Consider the following 24,655-nt stretch of genomic DNA (forward strand, 5'->3'; position numbering starts at 1 on the left):
AAGTAACTTCTGCAAACGAATGTTTCACATCTGCGAGTGTGATAGAGCGCTGCTTCACATCACCTACACTTCTCGTCATGTGCACCAGATCATTTTAATTGGGCCGCACATGCTGACCATCTATCGCTCCGAGTCATCTGGGCATGGGCTGTGCATTCCTCCTGTTTCCCATTCTCTTCCCGCGTTTGTTTTCCAAAGGAGAAGTTACTCCGGAGCAAGTGCTGTATTGGGAGCTGTGGCTAGAACATGGATAGGTTTTAATGGACACTGAACCAGAGCCAGCTTCCGTTACGCCAATGCTCTCTGTGGTATGTGTGCGAGTAAAATGAGACGAAATGAACAGAAAGAGGCTTTATTATTTTAAAATCAAACTGGAAGAGATGTAAAAATAGACAAAAAGATGCTTAAAAAGACTCATACGCTGCCTTGATTGGTGCATACTTAGGCAACTGGCCTATAAACAGGATTCTAACTGGAATCTAAGAATCTGCAAAATGGTCAAATGTAGTATTTTAGAACACGACATGTTTGTTGAAAGCATTTAGAAAGCGAGCAAAAATATGAAATTCAGATATACACACACACAGCTCTTACAGGATTCTAAAATGTGCAGAAATATTGTTAACAATAGTGCATTTCCAATAAGACTGAAAATAATATACTGCATGCAAGTGTTAGCTGACATTTTGGTATAGCCAAAAAAAAAAAGATAGAAATAAAAAATAAACACCCCTTGATATATTTGCATTTATATATATATATATATATATATATATATATATATATATATATATATATATATATATATATATATATATAAAGGTGTAAACAAAATTCTTACAAAATAAGAAAAAAAAAATTTTTAAATTTTTTATTTCAACTTAAGTTCAGTTTCAGCTTTACATTTTTTTAAGTGCAATCTAATTGGCTGTTCAAATTAAATTACATTAAACTGACTAAATAAATCTTGCGTAACTAGAAAAAATAAGTTCAAAATTAGTTAAATTAATTTGATGAGTTAAACATAGAAAAACATGCTGAGGCGATTTACTGATTGATTTTTTTTTACAGTGCAATGCAATGAGTATTCTTTATAAAGGCATCATCATTTTGTTCTCAGAAGCACTTCTACGATGCCTTAAAATGGGCACCTGAATAGGTTTTGGAACAGATTTTTGGTTTACTATCCTCAGGAGGTGGTGGAGTCTCTTTTTTGGTCCATAGCCAGACAACACACATCTACACTGAACTTTACAGCATCAACAGCAGTATGAGTCAATGTTACAGACCCTGTGGATCATTCTAGAGTCAGACACTTCAGTCAAGACACACACCAAACTACTGACCACAGACTAAAACTAATGTTAAAACAAAGAACGTTAAATTAGAAACATAAGATTTAAACAAGTCTACTGTCTTTTTACAAATGTCTAAGGATGTACAACATCACAGATGTGTCCCAGGCTGCTGATAGGTCACCTTGTCATCTTGATGTTTCCACGCCTCTCTGAAAAACAAAAACATAACCATTATTAATATGAATAATCAAAAATCTGACTTTCCTAGTGCTGAAAATGCATGTTTGCGTGCACACACACACACACACACACACACACACACACACACACACACACACAATTACTTAGCTATCTAAATAGGGGCATTACATACACTTCTATTGTTTTTATATAAATAAACTTAAATAAATAAATAAATAAACTTTCTGCTTAAAAAAAAAAAAAAAAAAAAAAAAAAATTTGTTTTTAAACCCGTGTTACAAAGGGAGGTTTTTGGAGATTTTGTCAAGTTTTGCTCATTTTTATGCATACAAATGTGTCCCATCAGTAGCACAGGTATATTTGTATCAATAGCTAAGATTACATTGTATCGGTCAAAATGATCCATTTTTCTTTAATGCCAAAAATCATTAGGATAATATGTAACGATCATGTTACATTAAGATATTTTGTCAATTTCTTACCGTAAATATATGAAAAACTAATTTTTTGATTAGTAATATGCATTGCTAAGAATTCATTTGGACAACTTTAAAAGTGATTTTCTCAATAATTAGATTTAGTTTGTTTTGCACCCTCAGATTCCAGATTTTCAAATAGTTGCATGTCGACCAAATATTATCCTCCTAACGAACTTTACATTCAGCTTTCAGATGATATATATAAATCTCAATTTCAAGAATGACTGGTTTTGTGCTCCAGGGTCACACATTTGTCCCCAAAATGTGGTTAGGTAGGTACAAACCCACACACACACACGCAGACACACACACACGTCTCCTCCCTTTGGCTACCCACAGGTGTACAGAAAGTCCTGTCTTTTTGGATCTGTCCACAGCATTATGTTCAGAAACATCCTCAAGGCATTTTCTATATAGCATTCCAAGAGCTCATTAAGACCGTCTTCTTTTTCTTGCATGTATAAATCACACACCACGGTATGAGAAGTAGTTTTTAAGCAGGTCGGTGTCTTTTATAGGTGCGTCTGGAGCTCCAGATACAGACAGCTTCAAACCAAACACAGTAAAGAATCTAGTAACTAAACCTCAGCCGCTGAAGAACCGATTTATCCATTTAGAAACAATTCTTTTAGATATGAGCGATTTGTGTTTCTTACCCAAGCGTGAATTTTGGCAGCACTATATAAACTCATTTCCATGTGCCTTCATATTTATAAGATACAGTAAATGTGAAACTGTAAAAAGTGTTTAGCGATAGCCATCTCTCCAGAACGGGCCACGGCTCTGACTTTGATGTGTGATAGGACCAGAATGAGGAAGCGTAACAGTGTGTGTGTGTGTGTGTGTGTGTGTGTGTGTTAATGGCAATGGGAGGGAGAAAGGCCTGCTGAGGCATGCTGGGAAACCCAATCGCTGGAAAGTACCAGGGTGTCTGGGTCAGGTACGCACGTAACTCTCACACACAGATGAAAGCAGGAACAAAAGAAACACAACGATGCCGACACAGATACATATGTGTGGCGACATAAAGACAGACATACACACACACACACACGTGTACAAAGAAGGAACTGAAGTGTAGTGGAAGTAACAGACAAATGGAAATTTTTCCCAGAAATGTATTTTTATCTGTGATCAAACGAAAACACGGTTGACCCATCTTTAAACCTTAACATGTCACAGAACCTGTCCCTAACCTTCACCAAATCTCACCTCAATAGCAGGGAAATTGTTTAGCAAAACAACATGGATACAATAAATACACAACTACTTTTTTTTTTTTTTTTAACAAGCAGTAGTCTAAGAGATAGTTACCCCAAAAACGAAAATTTAAAAATGCACGGTGGAGACTGATCCAGAAGAGAAGAAATTGTTTTCTTTGCACACAAAAAGTATTCTCGTAGCTTCGCAAAATTATGTTTGAATCATGTTTGTATGTCATAATCTCTGGGTTTTGATTGTATCAGGATCTATGGAGAGTCTCAATCTCTCAGATTTCATCAAAACTATCTTTATTTGTTTTCCGAAGGTCTTTACAGATTAAGAAAGACATGGCGGTGAGTATTTAATGACAGCATTTTAATTTTTGGGTGAACTACACCTTAAAAGACTCTTAATATAAAGTATGACTTTAATGTTTAATCCATCCTAAAAATAAAAAAATACCTGAGAGGCAAAATTGCAAGAAAATCAGACTTGCTTTCAAAGAATATATCTTAAATTATCACAAACATAGAGAGGATAATTGGTCTGGGCTACATTAATGCACGGGCTTACCTGGGCTTAATCCCGAAAAATTCAGATGATGCCGGAAAATGTTGTAATCGGATTTTATCATTCGTTGGCTGTCCCTTTAAAACTATGCTTTATCGCTTTGAACGCACGTGCTGACATTGCAAGTCCTGCTCGCAGGGCCGTAGCTAGTGGGGTGAAAGGTGGTATAATTTTACCCGAAAGCGTATAATTTTCACATGCTATTAAGCCTTGCCACCTGCCAATGCAACCATTCAAAATACTTTAAAGCATTAAAACACAAGACGAGAAAAAACCTAATAGAGCAGCTGGTTACTCGCGCGCTGTGTTCGGTGCGCACGCGGAGAGAAAGACGCGTCTCACAGACAGCAACACTGAACCGAGCTCTCCTTTGCGAAGTTCTCCTCTCCTGCACCTGAACGAACAAATCGCAATTTAAACAAACAGAAAAGGACGTGTCAGAGCCCAATTCAGCACCGCGGTGTTCTGCTGTTCAGGCTCACGCAGAGAGAGGCGTTTCAAAACACCTGAATGCCGAATTTGTCTGTTTGTCTGAATTTTTTAAATACCCGTCTTGGATAATATTTTTGAAAAAACTGTCTGTTATGTCTTAAGTGAAAGTAAACAGTTGAGAAAAAAAATCGTATGTGTATTATATTGGATGCATTCATTTTCTCTTAAAGTTACAGCGCCTAATTTAGCTACTAGCTGCTGTAATGTTAATCCAATGAAAGAAAAATGAAAATTTAATTAAAATGAAAGAACCACACTAAAGCGGTGGATTATAATAATTTTTCGTTGGCGAAATACAGTGAAACAGACGATTTGGTGTCTAAAATGTAAGTCACTTGATATTAAGTTCTTGTTTATTAAACTGTACGCTGAATAAAATCTTCACATTTGTAATCATGCTAATATTTGGAGAAAAACGGCACTCTTTGTGTAATATTGGTTAACATAGATATTAAATTATATAAATATGAAATATATACAGGGGCATATCTGAATTCTGAGGCATTAAGACTAAATCATGTGCACAAGTCTAATTTAGTCTAACGAGACTACATCACATAGTGCATGTGTGCACAGAATGGGTGTGTTTTTGTTTGTTTTTTGTAAAGTGAGATGCTTACTCAATAATATCAGATCGTTAAATCAACAATCACGATATCATAGACTACATATAGCGCACACCTTACAGCATTTCTTCTCTGTTTTTAGTGTATCTCTGTGTCAGAATTACAGCGCCACACACTGGTCTGGCATGTATACTACATCATTTTGCGGTTTCGTGTGGACGCGGATATTTCTTGAGACGAGGAAAAAAAAAGATTGGATTGGGGTAAGCTCCTTCTCCGTGTGGACGGGGCTTCCATGCGGCCCTGTAATTGGTATACATATCTTTATTCTTAAAATAAAAAAATACATGTTTTTTTAATGGGAAAAAAAAACAAACAAACAAGCAAATCAGCTCCAGGAGATTTACCATTTAAGAATGTTTAAATATTTGTTCTAGAAATATTAGTTTTCTCTCCTGTGTGCATTGATAGGATGACCTTACACAGAATTATGGATTTTTCTCATGCAATTCAATCCTAATGGGGACACAAAATATACCTCAGAGGAATAGTAAAAGAGTGTTTTATGATGAAGACATCTATTGCACTGTACATCTAATTAAACTAATAATGGCAGCAATACAATAACCTTAACACTAACTCTGCTCCTTACAGGTTCTTTCACTTGTAGATTTTTTTCCTAAAACATTATTTTAGTGCATTTATTAACCTATATAATAGTTATGATTGTTGGTTGAAAAGGTTTTATGAATATACTGTAGCTAGCAGATAAATAAATACATGCATACATGAATTAAAAAGAAACAAAATAACACGAACAACAGCTATGTTCCTTCTAATTCTAATCTGTAGAATGGAGCATGCTCGTGTTAAAATAATAGAGTTTTTATATGTGACCGTATCATGTTGTTATGTTAGCAACACTGCAATATCAAACTCTATAGGAATCAATTGCACGCTATTCTAATTCATTCGTCCATGAAGTTGCATTTAGGTTTTGTAGCAGCGCTACTGTGTCTTAAGGTGAAGAGTTTACATTTTTGAAAGCTTACTGTATTTAAAGTGTCCTAGCATGAAGACTAGAGTTAGTAATGCGCCCGTGACACATATACCTGCATGCAACGAGAGGCTGATTGCTTGCCTGTATAACCACAAATATAGGGGTCTGTGATGGTGAGTTTTATCAGTGCATTTGTAAGGATAGGAGAGCAGCGGTACATCTCTCTCAATACAGGTGTGCGCTCTCTGATTACCTTCCCTCACAGGATGAAAGAGGGATGTGTTTATGAGGGGCAGGTGAGACACATCACCCCCCATGGCTGAAACTCTAGACATGATCTAACTGACAGCTAGAGGCTTTACAACCGAGGAAAGAGGAGGAAGGTTAGAAGAGAAGAGTCAGTTAACGTCTGTTTTTGAGAATAATCAACACTATTTAGCTGACTTGACTTGAAAAAACTAACTTAAACACAAATATATATATATATATATATATATATATATATATATATATATATATATATATATATATATATATATATATATATATATAAATCATGCATTTACACCAGAAACAGTTTTTATTTTTTTTGGATCTGGATCAGTGAGACTCTTCTGATCATCAAGGCTGCATTTATTTGATCAAAAATACCGAAAAATACAGTAATCTTACAAAATGTTATTACAATATAAAATAATGATTTCTATTTTGATATCTTTTAAAATAGAATTTATTTCTGTGATGCAAAGCTGAATGTCCATCATCATCACTCCAGTATTAATTGATTCATTTAATTCACATTAATTTAATTCAGAAATCATTCTAATATGCTGATTTTTATTAGAATTATCATTATTGGAAACAGTTGTGATGCCAAATAATTTTTTTGTTTTTTAAAAACTGCGATACTTTTTTCAGGATACTTTGATGAATATAAAGTTAAAAAGAACAGCATTTATTCAAAACATAAATCTTCTCTAACAATATAAATATTTGCTGTCACTTCTTATTATTTTAACACATAAAGTTAAGCCAAAAAAAGAAGACCTTATCTTTGCATATCTTTGAAAATAGTACTGCTAATTATTTCCCATGCAATTTCAATAAATGAACATTATTTCAAAGCAACATTAAGGTATCCTAAAAGTGCTACAATACATACACCCATAATAAACATAAAAAAGAAATTAATATTTTTATTCAGCAAGGATGCATTAAATTGATCAAAAGTGAAGGTAAAGACATTTTCAGTGTTATATATTTAAAAAAAAAAAAAAATCAGATCTGCCATCACAGGAATAAATTACATCTTAAAATATATTAAAATAGAAAAGAGTATTTTTAATTGGAATGATATTTCACAACAATACTGTTTTTTTCTTACTATACTATATCTGAGCAAATAAAGACAGACTTAATGAGCATAGTAGTTTATAGTTATTCATGCAAATGAGTAAATAATGACAGAATTGACTTTTTGTATCAAGTATTCTTCAAATAGTTACATTTCAACAAATATTCAAAATACTTAACAACTAAACAAATGAACAGCAAAAACTCATTTGTACTAACTTCCTCTGTTTCTTTGTGTACACAACGATTGCTATCAACATGATAACCAACGCCAACACCGCACCAACGCTCCCCAAGACAATGGCCAACGTATCATCTGCAAATAAAGTGTTAGTACACATTTGTTAGCAACTAATAATGAACCATTATTATTAACATTTACATTATGTACATTTACATTTAGCACCTTTACCCAATATAACTTGAAGTAATGCATACATGAAGTAATTACCTAATGTATCTGAAGGAATACAACATCTGGCAAGCAGTATCAAAAACCTGCTTTGCATTTTAGTCAGTTGTGTGCTCTTGATAAATGGTTCAATAATCAGCGGAGCTTTCCAATGCAGATGAAACTGCGTCCTTTATTAAAACCACAAGTCTCTTTTGGCCTCAGGTTAAATTCCTGACATGTCAACGGGAGACATGTTTGGTTAAACAATTTGTGAGCCTTTTTTGGCAGGTGCATTCCGCATGTCGTTCTGAAACTGGAGAAATCTTCTGACGAATCCAAAGCAAGATGAAGGACACATGCACAAACACACACACACAGCCTCAGTTTTTTTTTACCCAGTCAAAAACAGCTCTTTTCAGAGCAAGCCGTTTTGTAGCGTTTTCCTTTAAATGTTAATGAGCTCTGCTGACTCCGCCCATCTCTTCCGAGCTGCTCTCTGAGGGTCTGTTTACTTCAGCCATTTTCATTGTGAAACTTGCTAATTAGCACATTATTAGGAAAGGCGATTTGCAAAGTTTCTTTAAAAAACCTTACACTCTTGTACGTGAAGCTGGATCACGAATGATTTGTGTGAACACATTTGGGCAGATCAGGGGCGCATTCACTTCAAAAACAAACGCAATCCACTGCGTCTTCAGAAGCTCAGATGTCGGGAATAAATGAAGACTGCTATGTTCATTATTACATCCAACAACAGAACAACTCAATCGATTAGAAGTCATTCTTGTGTACATTTGCTCCAGTGGTGAAACTGTGGTGGAGTCACTCAGGGGGCGGAGCTAAGGTAAGACGCCAGTCCAGTCTGTGCTGAAACACTACTGTCAATCAAACTAGCGTGGGAAGGGCCTGTCTGTGTGACATCACAAAGACAGGCATCTGAGATCGACTAAATTTGAGAAAGGAGTAAAGATGATTTAAGGGTGGTTGTGCACACACATTTCAGTTCAAACTACTCGTAAAAGTGCATGTAGCATTATATGACCCCTTAAAATGTGCTTTGGGACACAAGTCTTTGAGGTTTCCTTTGCTTGTTTTATTATCAGGTCCAAGTGCACATTACACGTTCTGAAAAGTGAAGCTAAATCATTTCGATGGCCATCTGGTGGCTGGCTTCGGTTCAGCTCATAAACCCTGCCCTCTCCATGTAAACAAATAGGACGTGAGCCAAAAAAAAAATCTAATACATTTTTCCTAAAGATGGTTTACATTATTTTAGGTAGTTTTTATCACGCTTATCAAGTTTTAGTTTTTCTAATCAGTTTGCTTTTGAAGTTTGGCTTCACTTTTCTATAGTGGAAGGAAGTGGTTTTAACAGACTATGATCAGGTCAGTCAGACGAGGTAGAAAGTAATTGCACAGTTCTCCTTAAAGGCATACAATTTTACACTTTTTTTTCTTCTTTTTTTTTTTTGAAGAACATTAGTAGAATTAAGCAAGAAAGCAATACATTGATCAAATGTGACAACAAAAAAAATCTATAAAAAAAAAATACCTGTTGAACTTTCTATTCATTAAAGAACAGAAAATAAATTTTATTTTAATACCATTTAGATACTATTATAGTTTTTAATTATACAAATTAGTTTATATTGAATTTTTTTGTTTTCATTGGAATTTAAGTTAACGTTTTGTATTGTGTTTATATATATATATATATATATATATATATATATATATATATATATATATATATAAAGAATTTTTAAATTTAAAAAATATTTTTTTTTTTGTCTAGATATTTTTAATGTCTATATAGTTTTTATACATTTTTATTTTGCTTTTAATTTTTAATTCCACTTATAATATTTGAATAGATCAAGCTTAACTAAATGAGAATGAGAAATTCTGCCTTTGTAACTAGCTGAGATAACGTTTATGAAGTGTATATTTAATTTAAAGTTTATTTTAAATTTTTTTATGGTTTTAGTTTATTATAGTTTTCATTATATATATATATAGCTATTAAATATAAATGCTATTTCTGTAGTTGATCTGGGCGGATGCTGATGACACATTGCCTTGGGAACAAGAAAAAGAGCAAGTTAGCGGCTAAACTCGCGCCGTCAGTTCTGTTCTGCATCATATTCCTATACTCTCTCTCTGCAGCGGAACTCAATCTGTCACAATGCATTTTCACTGCCGGCTGTGTTCATCATTCCTCTGTGCCCCCTTTCGTCAAGCCTTTCTGCCTCCTCCAGGGCTGTGACGGTCTCATTGAGATGTGCACTCATATGTGAGTGTCCTCTATGAATAAATATCTCTCTCTGTTCTTGGAATTGGGAGAGATGATTTCTTTTTCACGTCTACTGCTCTTCCTAATCGACTTCTTGCTTCCCTGTAGCCTCCTTTTCCCATCTTGTGACTCTTTACGGAGAGAGAGTTATAACCGGTGTAATTCGACAGAGCGGTACAGCATCAGTGCCATATGTAGAGACTCAGGGGATCTGCAGAGAAGTGACGCACACTTTTACAAACACAGAGAACAGATGGGCTCCATGAGGTCAGACCCAACCAAACAGCGCTATTCACTCTCAAAACTAGGGCTGTAACATCAATTCGATAAAATTGGTAATCAAATTGACAAGAATCAGCCTTAAATTTCATTACAGATTAGCTGGGTCCTTGGGACCAAGAAAATTGTCTTCTTGTTGTAAAACGTAGTGTATTTACAGGTTTTAACACACATTGAATTGAATGTGTGTGTATATATATACACGCAACCATTCCACGTTTACAGTCACTTAAATCCCCTTTCTTCCCCATTCTGATGCTCGGTTTGAACTTTAGCAAGTCGTCTTGACCTCATCTAGATGCCTAAATGCATTGAGTTGCTGCCACGTGATTGGCTGATTAGCAATTTGTGTTACCAAGCAGTTAAACAGGTGTACCTAAAGAAAAGTGGCCTGTGAGTGTATATACATTTGAACATACATTGAGCTGGATATATACATATGTTTGTGTGATGAAAATACATTTAAGATGTATTAAGATATGTATTAAAGATGTATTAAATTGATCAAAAGTGACAATAAGATGATTTATAAAGTTACAAAAAAAAATTTTTTTTTTGCTATTTTCATGGTATACCCAAAAATATGCAAAAAGTGTCATCAATTTGTAAAATGCATTACATTTTAAATGTATATACAGTAGATATAGTCATAACATATTTGTTTACTTTATATAAAAATGGCAAAAAGAGCACCGGAAAGGTGAACTCTTCTCCTCATAAAAACTTTTATAAAGATTACTATGGGTAGTAATTTTCTAGAACTTAATAATTCCAGGTACCAACATTAAATCCATCTAATCCGGAACAAGAGCCATTTTTGATTACATCTGTAAAAAACTGATCTTGTTTCATATCTTAAACTTGTTACAATCACTGATTTATATATGAAAAAAAATATGCACACATTCTTTGGGAGATGTTTGAAATGATGATGAATTGAGGAAATAGTTTAACAGATTTCTGAAATAATTATTGGTTGCAGCCCTGTCCCTTCTTAACCTGCACTTTTCACTCCCTCTGCTGCTCTCTGCTCCTCTGAATATGAACGGTGTTGGAATGCATGCAAATAACTAACCGCTGAGGGTTATTAGCTGGGGGTGCAGAGCGCTGTAATGGGAAGTCAATTACAGGCCGGGCGGCTCTTTGATCCCAGCGCTACTGACATGCTTCAGGGGTATGTGGGCTAGAATGTCAACCTTTATCAGCCAGTAGCCAAAACAAAAGAAAGAGAAGGAGAGAGCGAGAGAGGGAAAGCAGAGGAACAGATAAGACGGAGACCCCACATTGTCTTGCAACCATGGGAGTGAACAGAGGTTTAGTGAGACTATCAATTGAAGTGGAGGTGGAGCCCCTCGCCCCTCGCTCACTACGACACATGTCAGCTCTTAAGAGCACCAGATGAAGATAATGACTATAGACAAGCTCAAGAGCAACAGATATGGCCATACCAAGAGAAAGAAAAGACGTGCATGTATGCATGGGGGTTATCTGTAGCTTGTGCTTTCATGCTAAGTAGAGCGGATCTGTGTGAATCCTTTATGACAGCTGAAAAATACCCAAAATGAAATATAGCTTCGTGTGATTATCAAACTAACATGAGATGTCCAGCGTGTTTCAGAGTGAAGCGCGGCACTGTGTTCATTTACACGTCCAAGATCCAGTTTCTAGTGTCTCAAAGCGGCTCAGTTTGCAATTTAAATGCTGTTCCACATGAACTGTTCCAACACCTGCCAACTATCTTTCCAAAATTTGTAATGAGATGCGCTTATAAACCGGCTGCTGTCAACAACAGTGAAGCTTTAAGTGCTCCCTGCGGGCTTCCACCAAAATACAAGCTTTACAGCTGTACATCTGTAAATACAGAACTTGAAATTTTACCATAAAGGTGAGAGAGATAGATGCATAAAAAAGACATTTAGGGAGAGAGAGCAATATAAAGGAGAAAGGAAGAGAGAGACAGGTAGGCAGAGATGACAAAGAGTGAGTGTAAGTACATATAAAAGTGAGAAGTAGAGAGAGAGAGAAAGTTGAGGGAGAGCGAGAAGTGAATGTCAAGAAAAAAGAGAGAGAGCTTGTGGTGAGAATGAACTGGTACAGACAGGTAGAGAGAAAGAGAGAGAGAGAAACAGGTACAAAACAGACAGACAAGTGAAGAGAAAAGAGAGAATGAGACTGGTGAAGAGGGATGAAAGACATAAAAAGGAGTGAGAATCAGTAGACAGAAACAGGTAGGGAAAGTGAGACAAAAAAGACGAAATAACCTGCTAAAATCTTAAAAATAAGGAGACATATTTAGAATAATGTAAAATAAGTCTCAGGTGTCCCCAGAATGTGTGTGTGAAGTTCCAGCCCAAAATACCCCACAGATCATTTATTATTTAATTTTGAAAAATCCTATATTGAGTTGAAACAGATTTTCGTGCCTGTCTCTTTAAATGCAAATGAGCTGCTGCTCCCCGCCCCCTTTTCCAGAATAGAGCTGCATCATTACAGCTCGGACCTGCTAAAACATTTGTTTTGGTTCTGATTATCATGTTTATCGCACTGTAATCCTGCGTTTTAAACCATATTAGTTTAAACTTTAGTTTTCTGAATGCACATGGCATGTGAGTAATAAACTAAGTTCTCATTCACACACAAGATTATGTTAAAAACACACGTTACAAAAACAGTGGGTTATGTCTGTGAAGGCAAACAGCTGGGGAAGTAAACACACTTATCGGAAAAAGTTACTGGGTTAATCTTTGTCACGTTTCTTTGGTTGGTAGATGAACCGGGGACCATTTTTTAATGATATGTCACCTTTAAAAGGTTCTTCACAGCGATGCAATAGAAAAGCCCTTTTCGGTTCCTCAAAGAACCATTAAGTCAAAGATACAATCTCTTTCTTACCTTTTTATAATCTGAAGAACCTCCACAAAGAAGCTTTAGTGAAACAGAAAGCTTCTTCAGATGTTAAAGGCTCTTTATGGAACCATTTAGACAAAAAAAAAGCACCTTTATTTTTAAGACTGTAGTCTGAATGGTGCTGTGTCTGCTAGCAAACATGTATCAATAATACTATAATTACTTGATGATAAATAATGAGTTTGCGATAATAAAAGAGTTCAATTCAATTCCTCTATCTGCAAGTTTACAAATATGCGTATAAACTCCTCGATCATTTATCAATGAAGCAGAAAACAGCTACTTATTTGAGCAGCAAATCAGCATTTTGTGATCCTCGGAGCAGTCTGAAGTCTCTGGGGTGTATTTGCAGCAACAGCCAAAAATATATTGCATGGGTCAAAATTATACATTTTTCTTTTATGTCAAAAATCATTAGGATATTAAGTAAAGATCATGTTCCATGAAGATATTTAGTAAATTTCCTACCATAAATATATCAAAACTTGATTTTTGATTAGTAATATGCATTGCTAAGAATTCATTTGGACAACTTTAAAGATGATTTTCTCAATATTTAGATTTTTTTGCTAGAGACTTATATGAAGAGTTCATTTGCAAAAAATCTTAGTTTTTTTATTGTGCATTGCAATTAATCTCATTCAAACTGCTGCTGAGTTATTTTCTCTTGGGTTATTAACAATTAGGTTAAAAATAACTAACACAAAACATCATTACATTAAAAAAAAACATTATTTTTATTTTTAAAAGAAAAAAAAACTGAGTTATCTGTTTTCGCATGGGATTCATCTTTATCTGTATTTTTTTTAATCTGTTCTGATATTGCAAAGGTGCTATATAAAATAAACTTAATATTATCAGTTCCTTCTAAAGCCTTCTAGTTTCTCAAGAGGATGTGAGCTTTAAAAAAGGAAACTCTGCCATCTGGTGATGATTGTCTTCTGCATTTTACCTACCAGCCACACAGTGTGTCTCTTCTCCAGACCACTCGCCGTCTGCTTGACATGTGCGTTCATCAGAGCCATAGAGACTGTATCCACGGTGACACCAGAATGTGACCTTTGACCCTTCGAGGTACAAGGTTCCCTCCTTCTGACCGTGCTTCGGTGGTGACAACCAGCCACAGGATCGCACTGAGATCACAAAATCACAGCCGTTACTAAACTATACAGAGATATTATGCAGATAATATGCAATGCTTTATAACTGAGATATGGTTCAGCTGCAAACGATGAAGGTTGTTTTGACGTCACTGTGTAACTCTGGCATTGCTCTTTATCCTCAAATCCAGTTATAAATGCACAGCATTTGATAAGACTTATATGAGCATGTTGTTAAAATCTTTAAAAGCAGTAAAACCATTCATGCAAAATACGTGAAGCTTTTGCATGCTGGGTTCCCAGTGAAGCTGCTCCCCTCACCCGGCTCCAGATCTCTTTTGGTGGATGCTTGAGTCCTGAAGGCCAGCAGTGTGGCATTGCCTTGATCCAGGCTGCGCATGTTTAGTGCATCGTATTTACAGAACCAAGCCCCCTCTCCAGCACACAGCTTCAGCACCGGCTCCAGCAGGGGGTCCTCGGGGTCTTCAGTCACCGAAAAGATCGGGATGAAAGACGGATCATGCTTTGGGGCGTAGTAATACTCATTCAGGAGGTACGTAGAGTCATAAGTAAAGAGTGAAGTGTCATTCGTAACGGCCCCTAGAGAAGAAAAACACACGGCTTTCTGAGAGGAGGCCAAAGATTTCAAGTAACTACACTTTTAAGTGTCAATTTTTCAAAATTGAGAGTTATATAGCATCTGAAAGCTGAATAAATAAGATTTCCATTGATGTATGGGACAATATTTGTCTGAGATACAACTATTTGAAAATCTGGAATCTGAGGGAACAAAACAATCTAAATACTGAGAAGATCATCTTTAAAGTTGTCCGAATGAATTCTTAGCAATGCATATTGATATAATAATAAAAAGTAATAATAATAAAATGATAAAAAGCATTAAATAAAATTATAAATGAAATAAAAAATAAAATAAAAAGTATTAAATAAAACTATAAAACAAAATAAAAAATATAATAAGAAGCATTAAATAAAATTATAAAATAAAAAGCATTAAATATATTATAAAATAAAATAAAAAGCATTAAATAAAATTATTAAATAAAACGAAAAAGCATGAAATAAAACTATAAAATAAAGAATATAATAAAAAGCATTAAATAAAATTATAAATAAAATAAAAAATAATCGAATAAAGCTATAAAATAGAATAAAAAGCATTTAAACTATAAAATAAAAAGCATTACATAAAACTATAAAACAAAATAAAAATAAAAAATATGATAAGAAGCATTAAATAAAATTACCAAATAAAAACCATTAAATAAATTATAAAATAAAATAAAAAGCATTAAATAAAAGTATGAAATAAAATGAAAAATAAAGAATTAAATAAAACAATAAAATAAAAAATAATAAAAAGCATTAAATAAAACTATAAAATAAAATAAAAAGAATTACATAAAACTATAATATATATATATATATATATATATATATATATATATATATATATATAAAATTCAAGAAGCATTAAATAAAATTACAAAATAAAAAAGCATTAAATAAATTATAAAATAAAATAAAAAGCATAAAATAAAACTATAAAATAAAATACAAATTATTAAATAAAACTATTAACTAAATAAAAAGCATTAAATAAAAAGAATCAGTATAAAGCATTAAATAACTCTAAATAAATACAAACTGGGAGTAAAGTAATGTAAAGTGACGCAGGTACTCACAGCCAGCACAGTAGGTGAATATGTCCAGTGCACTGCTGTTGAGAGAGATGAGCGCTCCATTACTAGCGCTCAGATCATATTCAGGATCATCATTCATTGTGCCGAGCAGCCCTAGCGTGTGGTTCTGTAAGTCATGCGGCAGTAAAACAGTAAGGGTCATGACCCCGTCACCTGCCCTGACCTCTAACCCCGTCCCCGACGGAAACATCACCGTCACATTAGTGGCTTTAGGGGAAAACACAAAAACACCTGGAACAAGACACAAAGTATCGCATTTCTCGTCTCGTACATCTGCAGGAATAATATTAACATTTAACAGATTTCCAGGAGAGCGTCAATGATTATCAATAATTTATCAATACATTACTTTATTTTGCAAACATTGTTTGTAAAAAAATCACAACTCTCTCTGAAGAGAGAGAGAGAGAGAGAGAGAGAGAGAGAGAAAAGAAACTTACCCGAAAGGTCGATCCATCTTTGCTCCGAGAAGGAAAGCACCTGTTGGTTCATTAAGACCTGCAGCTCATCTCCTCGGCCTCGGAGACGCACCTCGATCACATCAGAGTCCTTCTCCCTCATGGCCACCGAACTGAGTCGTGTCGCCTTAGCAAGAGAACCTGGAAGAACCGGCTTCAGCCCACGTCTCATTCAATCCATCTTTGATACAGAAGCTCACAGAACTCACCGTTCTCAAATCTCACTGGTTCAGTCCTGCCTTGCACAGACAGCTCTCGGTCTGAGGAGTAAACCAGCGTGTACTCTCCTTTCCCATTGAAGGTGAAAGACACACCATCGAACGTCATGAAGTGGGGGTCGCCAAGTACAGCAGCTGATGGAGAGGAGGGATTATTAAAATATAAAATAAAATGCATTAAATAAAACGATAAAATAAAATAAAAATATAATAAAAAGCAATAAATTAAACTATAAAACAAAAAGCTGCCAATGAAACTATAAAATAAAATAAATTAAATAAAACTATATAATAACATAAAAAGCATTACATAAAACTATTAAACAAAATAAAATATAAAAAGCATTAAATAAATTATAAAATAAAATAAAAAACATTAAATGAAATTATAAAATAAAATGAAAAAGCCTTAAATAAAACAATAAAATAAACAAATTAATAGAAAAGCGTTACATAAACTTATAAATAAAAATTATTAAAATTAATTAACAAAACGAAAATAAAATATAATATAATAAGAAGCGTTAAATAAAATTATAAAATAAAATTATAAAATAAAATGAAAAAGCATGAAATAAAACAATAAAATAAAAAATTTATAAAAAGCGTTACATAAACTTAAAAAAAACAAAAAAAATAATTCAATAAAACTATAAAATAAAATAAAAAGAATTACATAAAACTATAAAACAAAATAAAAATATAATAAGAAGCATTAAATAAAGTTATTAAATAAAAAGCATTAAATAAATTATAAAATAAAATAAAAAGCATTAAATAAAATTATAAAATAAAAAGAAAAGCCTTAAATAAAACAATAAAATAAACACATTAATAGAAAAGCGTTACATAAACTTATAAATAAAATAAAAAATAAATTAAAATGAATTAACTAAACGAAAATAAAATATAATATAATAAGAAGCGTTAAATAAAATTATAAAATAAAATGAAAAAGCATGAAATAAAACAATAAAATAAAAAATTTATAAAAAGCGTTACATAAACTTAAAAAAACAAAAAAAATAATTCAATAAAACTATAAAATAAAATAAAAAGAATTACATAAAACTATAAAACAAAATAAAAATATAATAAGAAGCATTAAATAAAGTTATTAAATAAAAAGCATTAAATAAATTATAAAATAAAATAAAAAGCATTAAATAAAATTATAAAATATTTGTTTTATAAAAAGCATTAAATAAAATTATAAATAAAAAATAATATAAAAATCATTAAATAAAACTATGAAATTAAATAAAAAGCATTAAATAAAATAAAATAAAAGTATTACATATATGTTCTTTACCGACTCTAGGAGGGCGATATGTTCTGCAGTCACTGGACGGGCGATGACTGAAGTAGTATCTGCAGTTGTCTGACCACAGGCAGCAGTAGTAGAAGCTGATGACATCATACTTCCAGTGAGAGAATCCTGGAACTCTGGGAGGTTTCTTGTACGGAGGACTGCCCCAGTCGTGCCCTCGATCTGGGGTGCTGCCACCCATCGAGTCCCCCGTGAGCACCTGAGCTCCAGAGCTGTCATAACAACACTGCTGTCCCGCACCATACTCAGGACTGCAAGACAAAATACACCAACAGACTAAACATGACACTCAAAATTAAACATATTCACATGGATGAGAATGCATTATTAAAAAAAAAAACTTTTGGAAACTGTCTACTGTGTGATTCTATTTTTGTCTAATTTACACACATGCATTGACATTAATATAAAATTATAATAAAATTAGTGATAGATCAATATATAGGTTAAGTACATGATGAAATGTACATACAACCTTGTGTATAGACGATCTGCATTTTCTTTTTTTAATTGAATCTTAAATGATTAATAATAATGACGTTAAAATAATACATTTTCCATGCCACAATGTGCACACACATACAGACTTACAAAAATAGTTAAAATAATAAAATAAGCATAATTTGTAACTAACTGCACGATTATTTACTGTACATTTCTGTCATATTCACCACTAATAACCTACTCCTAAATATAATGTAGAAACGTACAATTTTCTGTAAAGCTGCTTTGCAATGATTTGTATCATTAAAAGCACTATACAAAAAAACATTAATTTAAAAAAATAAAATCGCAAATGAGCACAAATCAAAAAGGTCATCAACTTGCAAAATGTATGCTAACAGATTTTGCACAAAAAAAAAAAAATTATAATTTGAGAAGAAATATCTGAGTAGAATTTCTCAATAGAGTTGATCTCCAAATAGTTTGCCCCTGTTTTCAGACCATCAGCCCTTTTTCCATAATGTTTTGCCAAGTACAGTACATTAATTAACCACTGGGCATAAAATGCATCAATTTAAGCAAAAGGCTTGCTTCAGGATAAATAACCAGTGAGCAAATATCACAGATAGTAGTTAAGTTTCCATACTTGATTCTGCTAATTTCCTGTTTATCACATTATGTAGTTTTCGGACTATAAGTCGCACCTGAGTATAAGTCGCATCAGTCCAAAAATACGTCATGATGAGAAAAAAAAACATATATAAGTCGCACTGGACTATTAGTCGCATTTATTTAGAAATAAAGAGAAAGCATTACCATCTCCAGCCGCCAGAGGGCGCTCTATGTCTTCAGTGTAGACTACAGGAACACTGAGCAGTATAGAGCGCCCTCTCGTGGCTGGAGACGGTAATGTTTTCTCTTGGTTCATGTCTCTTGGTTCACGTCAAATTAATTTTGATAAATAAGTCGCACCTGACTATAAGTCGCAGGACCAGCCAAACTATAAAAAAAGTGTGACGTATAGTCCGGAAAATACGGTATAGAGAAGTAAAGGTGAGTTGACGCATTACCTGCCCTGAATGGCTCTGACGCAGTGAACTGCACCTGGATGGTAAACACAGATACTACCTGCCTCCATATCACAGCCATAATCGGTCTGAAAAATAAACACACAACTCGTCAAAAGGAGCTCTAATATAGACACTTATATTACATTCAATTAAAGCCGTTTCACCAATGCATCGGATTACAAATACAAATTGGTGGAATTCTCAAATAATTAGGATGTTGCTAGTGTTGCATGCACGCTGTGGTGTCTAAAACAAGGTCAGATTCATTATTGCTCTACACCTACATGAAATCTCCCGGTGTCAGCACGGGCCTGGGCCAGTGTGCAGGGGCAATCGGTGATCTCAGTCAGAAAGCTGGGCATTGCTTTCTCTTCTCTATCCCAATTAATGCATTTCTCCAGTGCCCAGCCTGCAGAGTCCTTCCTGAAAGCCTCCTCAAGATGCCAGGCGATCGCATGCTCTTCACTCCACAGCGCGTTAACATTCCTGCAAAACACACAAAAAGGTTTTGTATTCAAACATTTGGATAATGGAACCATATATTAAGTATAAATTTGTATAAATCCTAATACTGTTGGGGAGTAACTAGTTAAATTAATTTATTTACAAGATAAATGGGTTACACTTTATTTTAAGGTGTCCTTGTTACAGAGTAATTATACATTTAAGTACTGAGTAATATTCATTAAATACATGTACATACTATAAGGTTAGAGTTAGGATTTGTGTTTGGCTTAGGGTTACTTGCATGCAATCATGCATAACTTATTATTATTATAATAATAAGTAGATGTAACTTGTAACAAGGACACCTTAAACCTTAACCTGTTTTAGTTCCTATTTGGATTTATGTACATGTTTTATTTTTTTAACATTTTCTAAGACACTGATGCCAGTGTTTCCTGTAATAGCTATGCAAAGATTCGATTACAATAACAGCATCATAGCTATTAAACCAGATCTTGTTATGATTTTAAATCTGTATTTAACCTCAGAATGATCATAAAGTAAAAAAGAGGTTCTAAAGTCTGATTTAGTGCCGGCTGTGCTTTAAAATGAATGATTTATGACCTTAATATATGTGATGAAGAATTTCCTACAGTCTACCGTAAGGTTAACCCGGCGTGGTTTAAATGTTTTAAAATGATTATCAGTTGAAAACATTTATTTAAGAAAGTATTCTGAGAATAATCAAATGTAATCAGTTACATTACTTTAATTGAAAAAAATTACTATAATCTAAATAGTGTAATTTATAGCCTATTCTGTGACCAATTGCATTTCCAAAGTAACATTCCCAAAACTATGCATGTCTAATATTAACTAATAAAAGTTCTTACTGGGCTCCGTCTGGTTTAGTGCTCGGGCTGACCCGTATGATCCCTAGATCCCAAAGGAAGTATGGTTTTTCGGCGATCTGTGGGGTGAAACTGAAAACTCCACTGTTGGGTACATCCCTGCCCACAGTGTACAGATACTTCCACTCCGCCTCCCAGTTCAGAGAATACGCCTCTCCTGTAATTTATCATTATAATATATTATCACCTGTTTGCATTTTCAAAAGACAGTTATAATGATAAACAGACTGACAGACAAAGAAATTGAAAGACAAACAAACAGAAACGCCAAAAGAAAGAATCCATCAGACATTAAGGCAGAACGAATGACAGACATTCTTTTAAATAGACTAGAAAATTATGTTGCATTAGAGGAAGGACACTGGCATGCATGGTTCAAATCTAACTTATCTGACTGCCATCAATTCATGGCAGTGAATGAAGAGGTATCATTCCAACCACAAATGCATTATGGAGTACCTCAAGGCTCAGTACTAGGACCGTTACTTTTCACGCTCTACATGTTACCCATGGGAGATATTATTAGGAAACATGGCGTTATATTTGAAAGACTGACTGAGAGAATAACTGAAAGAAAAAATAAAACAAGAAACAGACAGAACGACAAAACAATTCTAAGCTGTACACGGTTCGTTACAAGAAGTAACAACCATCAGACAGAAAGACAACAGCTGACAGAACAAAAGGCAGACAAAAAGGACCGACAGACAGAATTACAGAATGACAGACAAAACAACTGACCAACAGACAGACAGAATTGTCTGAAACAAAACAAAATTAGTGGATGGATGGATAGATTGACAGATGGACTCACCGGTCTCATTGTAACCCCACAGCTCAATGTTGACTCTCTCTGCCTTTATTAGGGATGGGATCCAGGTCATCTTTAGATCCCCGCTGACGTCAGGAGTGCCGTAGTACTGCCACTGTGTGGCATTGACCAGAATGATCTTGTAATCAGGACCCAGCTTACTGTGATGGACTAATATATATCAGACATAACTTCAATCAATCTTATCTTAAAAATAAACTCTTCTACATTAAAACTCAAATATTGCTGTAAACTTGCTACTATAATATGCTTCAGGAGATCTGACAACAATATCTAAGCAGGCCACTATGCAATAACCATACAATTCTAACCTATATTAGCTAGGAACAAGACTGAAGGAATGTTTCAGAAAAGAAACCAAGTCATTTAAAATGTTAACAAATTATGTCACAATACTTTTGAAAGGGCATGCATTTGATCAGACTATCTGGGATAACTTCCAGTAGTACACAAATAAGGTACACTTTCATTGTCTTTCCATCAGTGTGCATTATTATTTCTGTAGCTCACCTGAGAGCCATCGCCCTGATCTGTCAAAGCTGACTCCATCCGTGGACACCTCAAAAGAGATCCAGCCCGACTCGTAGAGCAGAGGAGTGATGCAGTGACCCACTCCGCTCTCATCCACATAGCCCTCCGTCAGAATCTCAGAGTTAAACCTGTAAAACACACCCTAACACTGATCACATCTGACACACTTATTCAGAGCGACCGAGGAATACAAAACAATTCACCCTAAAGTGGTAGTAACGTGAGAACATTTCCATCTCATCTCATTCAGCCTTCACCACAGCCACTTGTTGAGCCAAATAAACCTTGTAGCTTTGTCCTTGAGGATTTGGGAGGAAGAAAATCAAGAGCAAAACCTTGAGCCAAAACTCCCTTAATGCCATAAAAATTATACGTGATTGCTGATCATTGTGCAGTAGTACTTGGCTCTTGCAAATGAATTACTATATAATATTACTCCTAGACAACTGCAATAAGTTGATCATACAGTGGAACTAACTGTTATGCAAATGCATTTGGAATTTGCTTATAATTTATTTCATTACATGCTTAAACATTAAGACTTGTACTCATGGAAATTAGTAAAGTAGTCAAACCTGTTCATTAAAAGTGGGTGTCCCAATACTTGCAATATAGCATATCTATAAGCCATAAAGGTTTGGACGACACAGGAAATGTTCTTTTATTTTTTTCCACTGAACACATACTTAAACAGTGTGTTGTGACAATAAAATAAACTTGCAAGGAACTTCAAGAGCCTCCAGTGTTTCTGAATACGGTAGTTGATTTGTGCGTTTCAGATTTCTGGCGCTCTTACCTGCAAGTGAGGTTAATGTTCTGCTCAAATGTAGCGTTGAGGATTTTAAAGTCTGTGCCTCCCAGCAAAGACCCAGAGTGTGGTTCAATGTCAAGACAAAAGTGTTTATAATCAGCACAGCAGTCCCTCAGAGATTCACATGTTGAGTGACAAGAGCATGTGTTTATCTTCTGTCCACAGCTCTTGGCACACGACTGCGCTGAGGAAGGAAGAGAAGACACTTTGCTGCGATGGCATTTTCTAGAAGACAGAATAACAAAACAACACTTGGTTCAAACTCCAGTACATGAACAGAGAACTTACCTGCAGTCCTGAATAACAGCTGAAGAAGCAGCACCATTAACATACAGAGATGCATTTTGTCCTTATATTTGCACAGCATTGTTTCTGTCTAGAATAAACCGAGATATTTTCATATCAGTTTAAGGCGTCCTATGCAGATGGTATGAAACACATTGTGTGGTTCTCCAGTCATAACATTGTGACAAAGGTCTCTCTCTCTCTCTCTCTCTCTCTCTCTCTCTCTCACCTTGTAACTGTTTAACAGTCAAGGACACGCTGCAGATTGTAGCCAAGAGGCAATAAATGAAACCCCTGGACAAAATATGTGCACATCATTTATTTCCTCTAATGCTGCTATCTTTGCAAAGCATTATCATTACACGTGCACATGCATAAGGATTGTAAAGTTTTTAACTTGTTCCCCTGCAACTTGAAGAGTTGAGACAGACACACACACACACACACACACACACACACACACACACACACACAGTTGGGTGCGCGCGATGTGACTATTTACGGCAATGCCCCCAAAATAAAGCTTCAAAATTAAAGTCCATTAAAACAAGTAAACAATAATAAACAAATAAACTTTAAATACATTATACATTGCTATACTTTTTAAGCATCTTTAAAGATTTAATTTACTTTATACATCAAAGCATGTTATGTAAATATATAAATAGTATGCATATATCTATTTTATGTAAATAAATGGGATGCCTTCAATCTTTATATACACTGTTAAAAAGTTGTTGTTTTTCAATATTAACACATATTAAATATGGTAAATAAATTAATGCCTTTGAAGATTAAACTTAAGCGTTATTATACAATGTTATTTAAAGAATAAATTGTTAATTATAAACTAATGTCGCTGCACCTATGATGAACTAAAGAGTTTGACTCATGACTCGATTGAGTCGACTCCTGACATGATTCAGTGACGCCTGCTTCTGATTCATTGATTCACACCATTAGTAGGCTAGAAATCAGAGGATATTTCTATCATTCTGTAATTAATGGGATGTTGGAGGAGTTTTCAGATAGTTAAGTTGTAATATTGTAAACGACTCTATTCCTGAAGGGGGTTTTATATTAGAGCTCGACGGTTTGTGAATCTATTGTGAGTGTAAACAAACACGTGTCTGCATATGAACAGAGCTGATGTGAGATTAAAGTCTTTGAGGAGCAATGCACGAATATTTAAGGAAACTAGCACAGTTGATGGCCTTACAAGTTAACTAAGCACAAAATGTGCCTTTAAATTCAGATGAATGTAACGTTACCTGCATTAGCAAAACCGGAAAGTTTCGATCAATTCTTCACATTCTTCAATATTCATAGTTTTATTAATGATATAAGTATCTTTTAAAGCAAATTAAAGTGCAAACCTAATGAAGAGTTAAATACTTAGGTCCATCTCCAACTTTAATTAAAAGCATATTAATAAGCATGAATACTCATGAAAGTCTGA

The 24,655-nt window shown here is 34.3% G+C and overlaps 1 protein-coding gene across 5 annotated transcripts; it reads right to left on the bottom strand.

Annotated features, from left to right (window-relative positions):
* Positions 1 to 886: 886 nt before the first annotated feature.
* LOC113048758 (sushi domain-containing protein 2-like) lies at positions 887 to 23,660 on the bottom strand. 5 transcript variants are annotated; one of them, XM_026210589.1, is made up of 16 exons: positions 23,426 to 23,660; positions 23,200 to 23,287; positions 22,897 to 23,095; positions 22,080 to 22,228; positions 21,552 to 21,719; positions 20,720 to 20,894; positions 19,664 to 19,865; positions 19,380 to 19,465; positions 17,848 to 18,116; positions 16,527 to 16,670; positions 16,300 to 16,458; positions 15,842 to 16,090; positions 14,457 to 14,735; positions 13,992 to 14,168; positions 7,382 to 7,478; positions 887 to 1,507 (listed from the first exon to the last, which is right to left on the bottom strand). In XM_026210589.1, exons 2-16 carry the CDS (start codon positions 23,276 to 23,278, stop codon positions 1,447 to 1,449), a joined length of 2,493 nt encoding a protein of 830 aa, XP_026066374.1. In that variant the 5' UTR covers positions 23,279 to 23,287; positions 23,426 to 23,660; the 3' UTR covers positions 887 to 1,446. The 5 variants fall into 5 exon arrangements, with proteins under 5 accessions (XP_026066374.1, XP_026066376.1, XP_026066373.1 ...); XM_026210591.1 differs by lacking the exon at positions 23,426 to 23,660 and adding an exon at positions 22,304 to 22,398 and having other exon boundaries at positions 23,200 to 23,418; XM_026210588.1 differs by lacking the exon at positions 23,426 to 23,660 and having other exon boundaries at positions 23,200 to 23,418.
* Between the last annotated feature and the right edge of the window lie 995 nt (positions 23,661 to 24,655).

The sequence above is a fragment of the Carassius auratus genome, chromosome 30 (assembly GCF_003368295.1).
Source record: "Carassius auratus strain Wakin chromosome 30, ASM336829v1, whole genome shotgun sequence".
Lineage (NCBI taxonomy): Eukaryota > Metazoa > Chordata > Actinopteri > Cypriniformes > Cyprinidae > Carassius > Carassius auratus.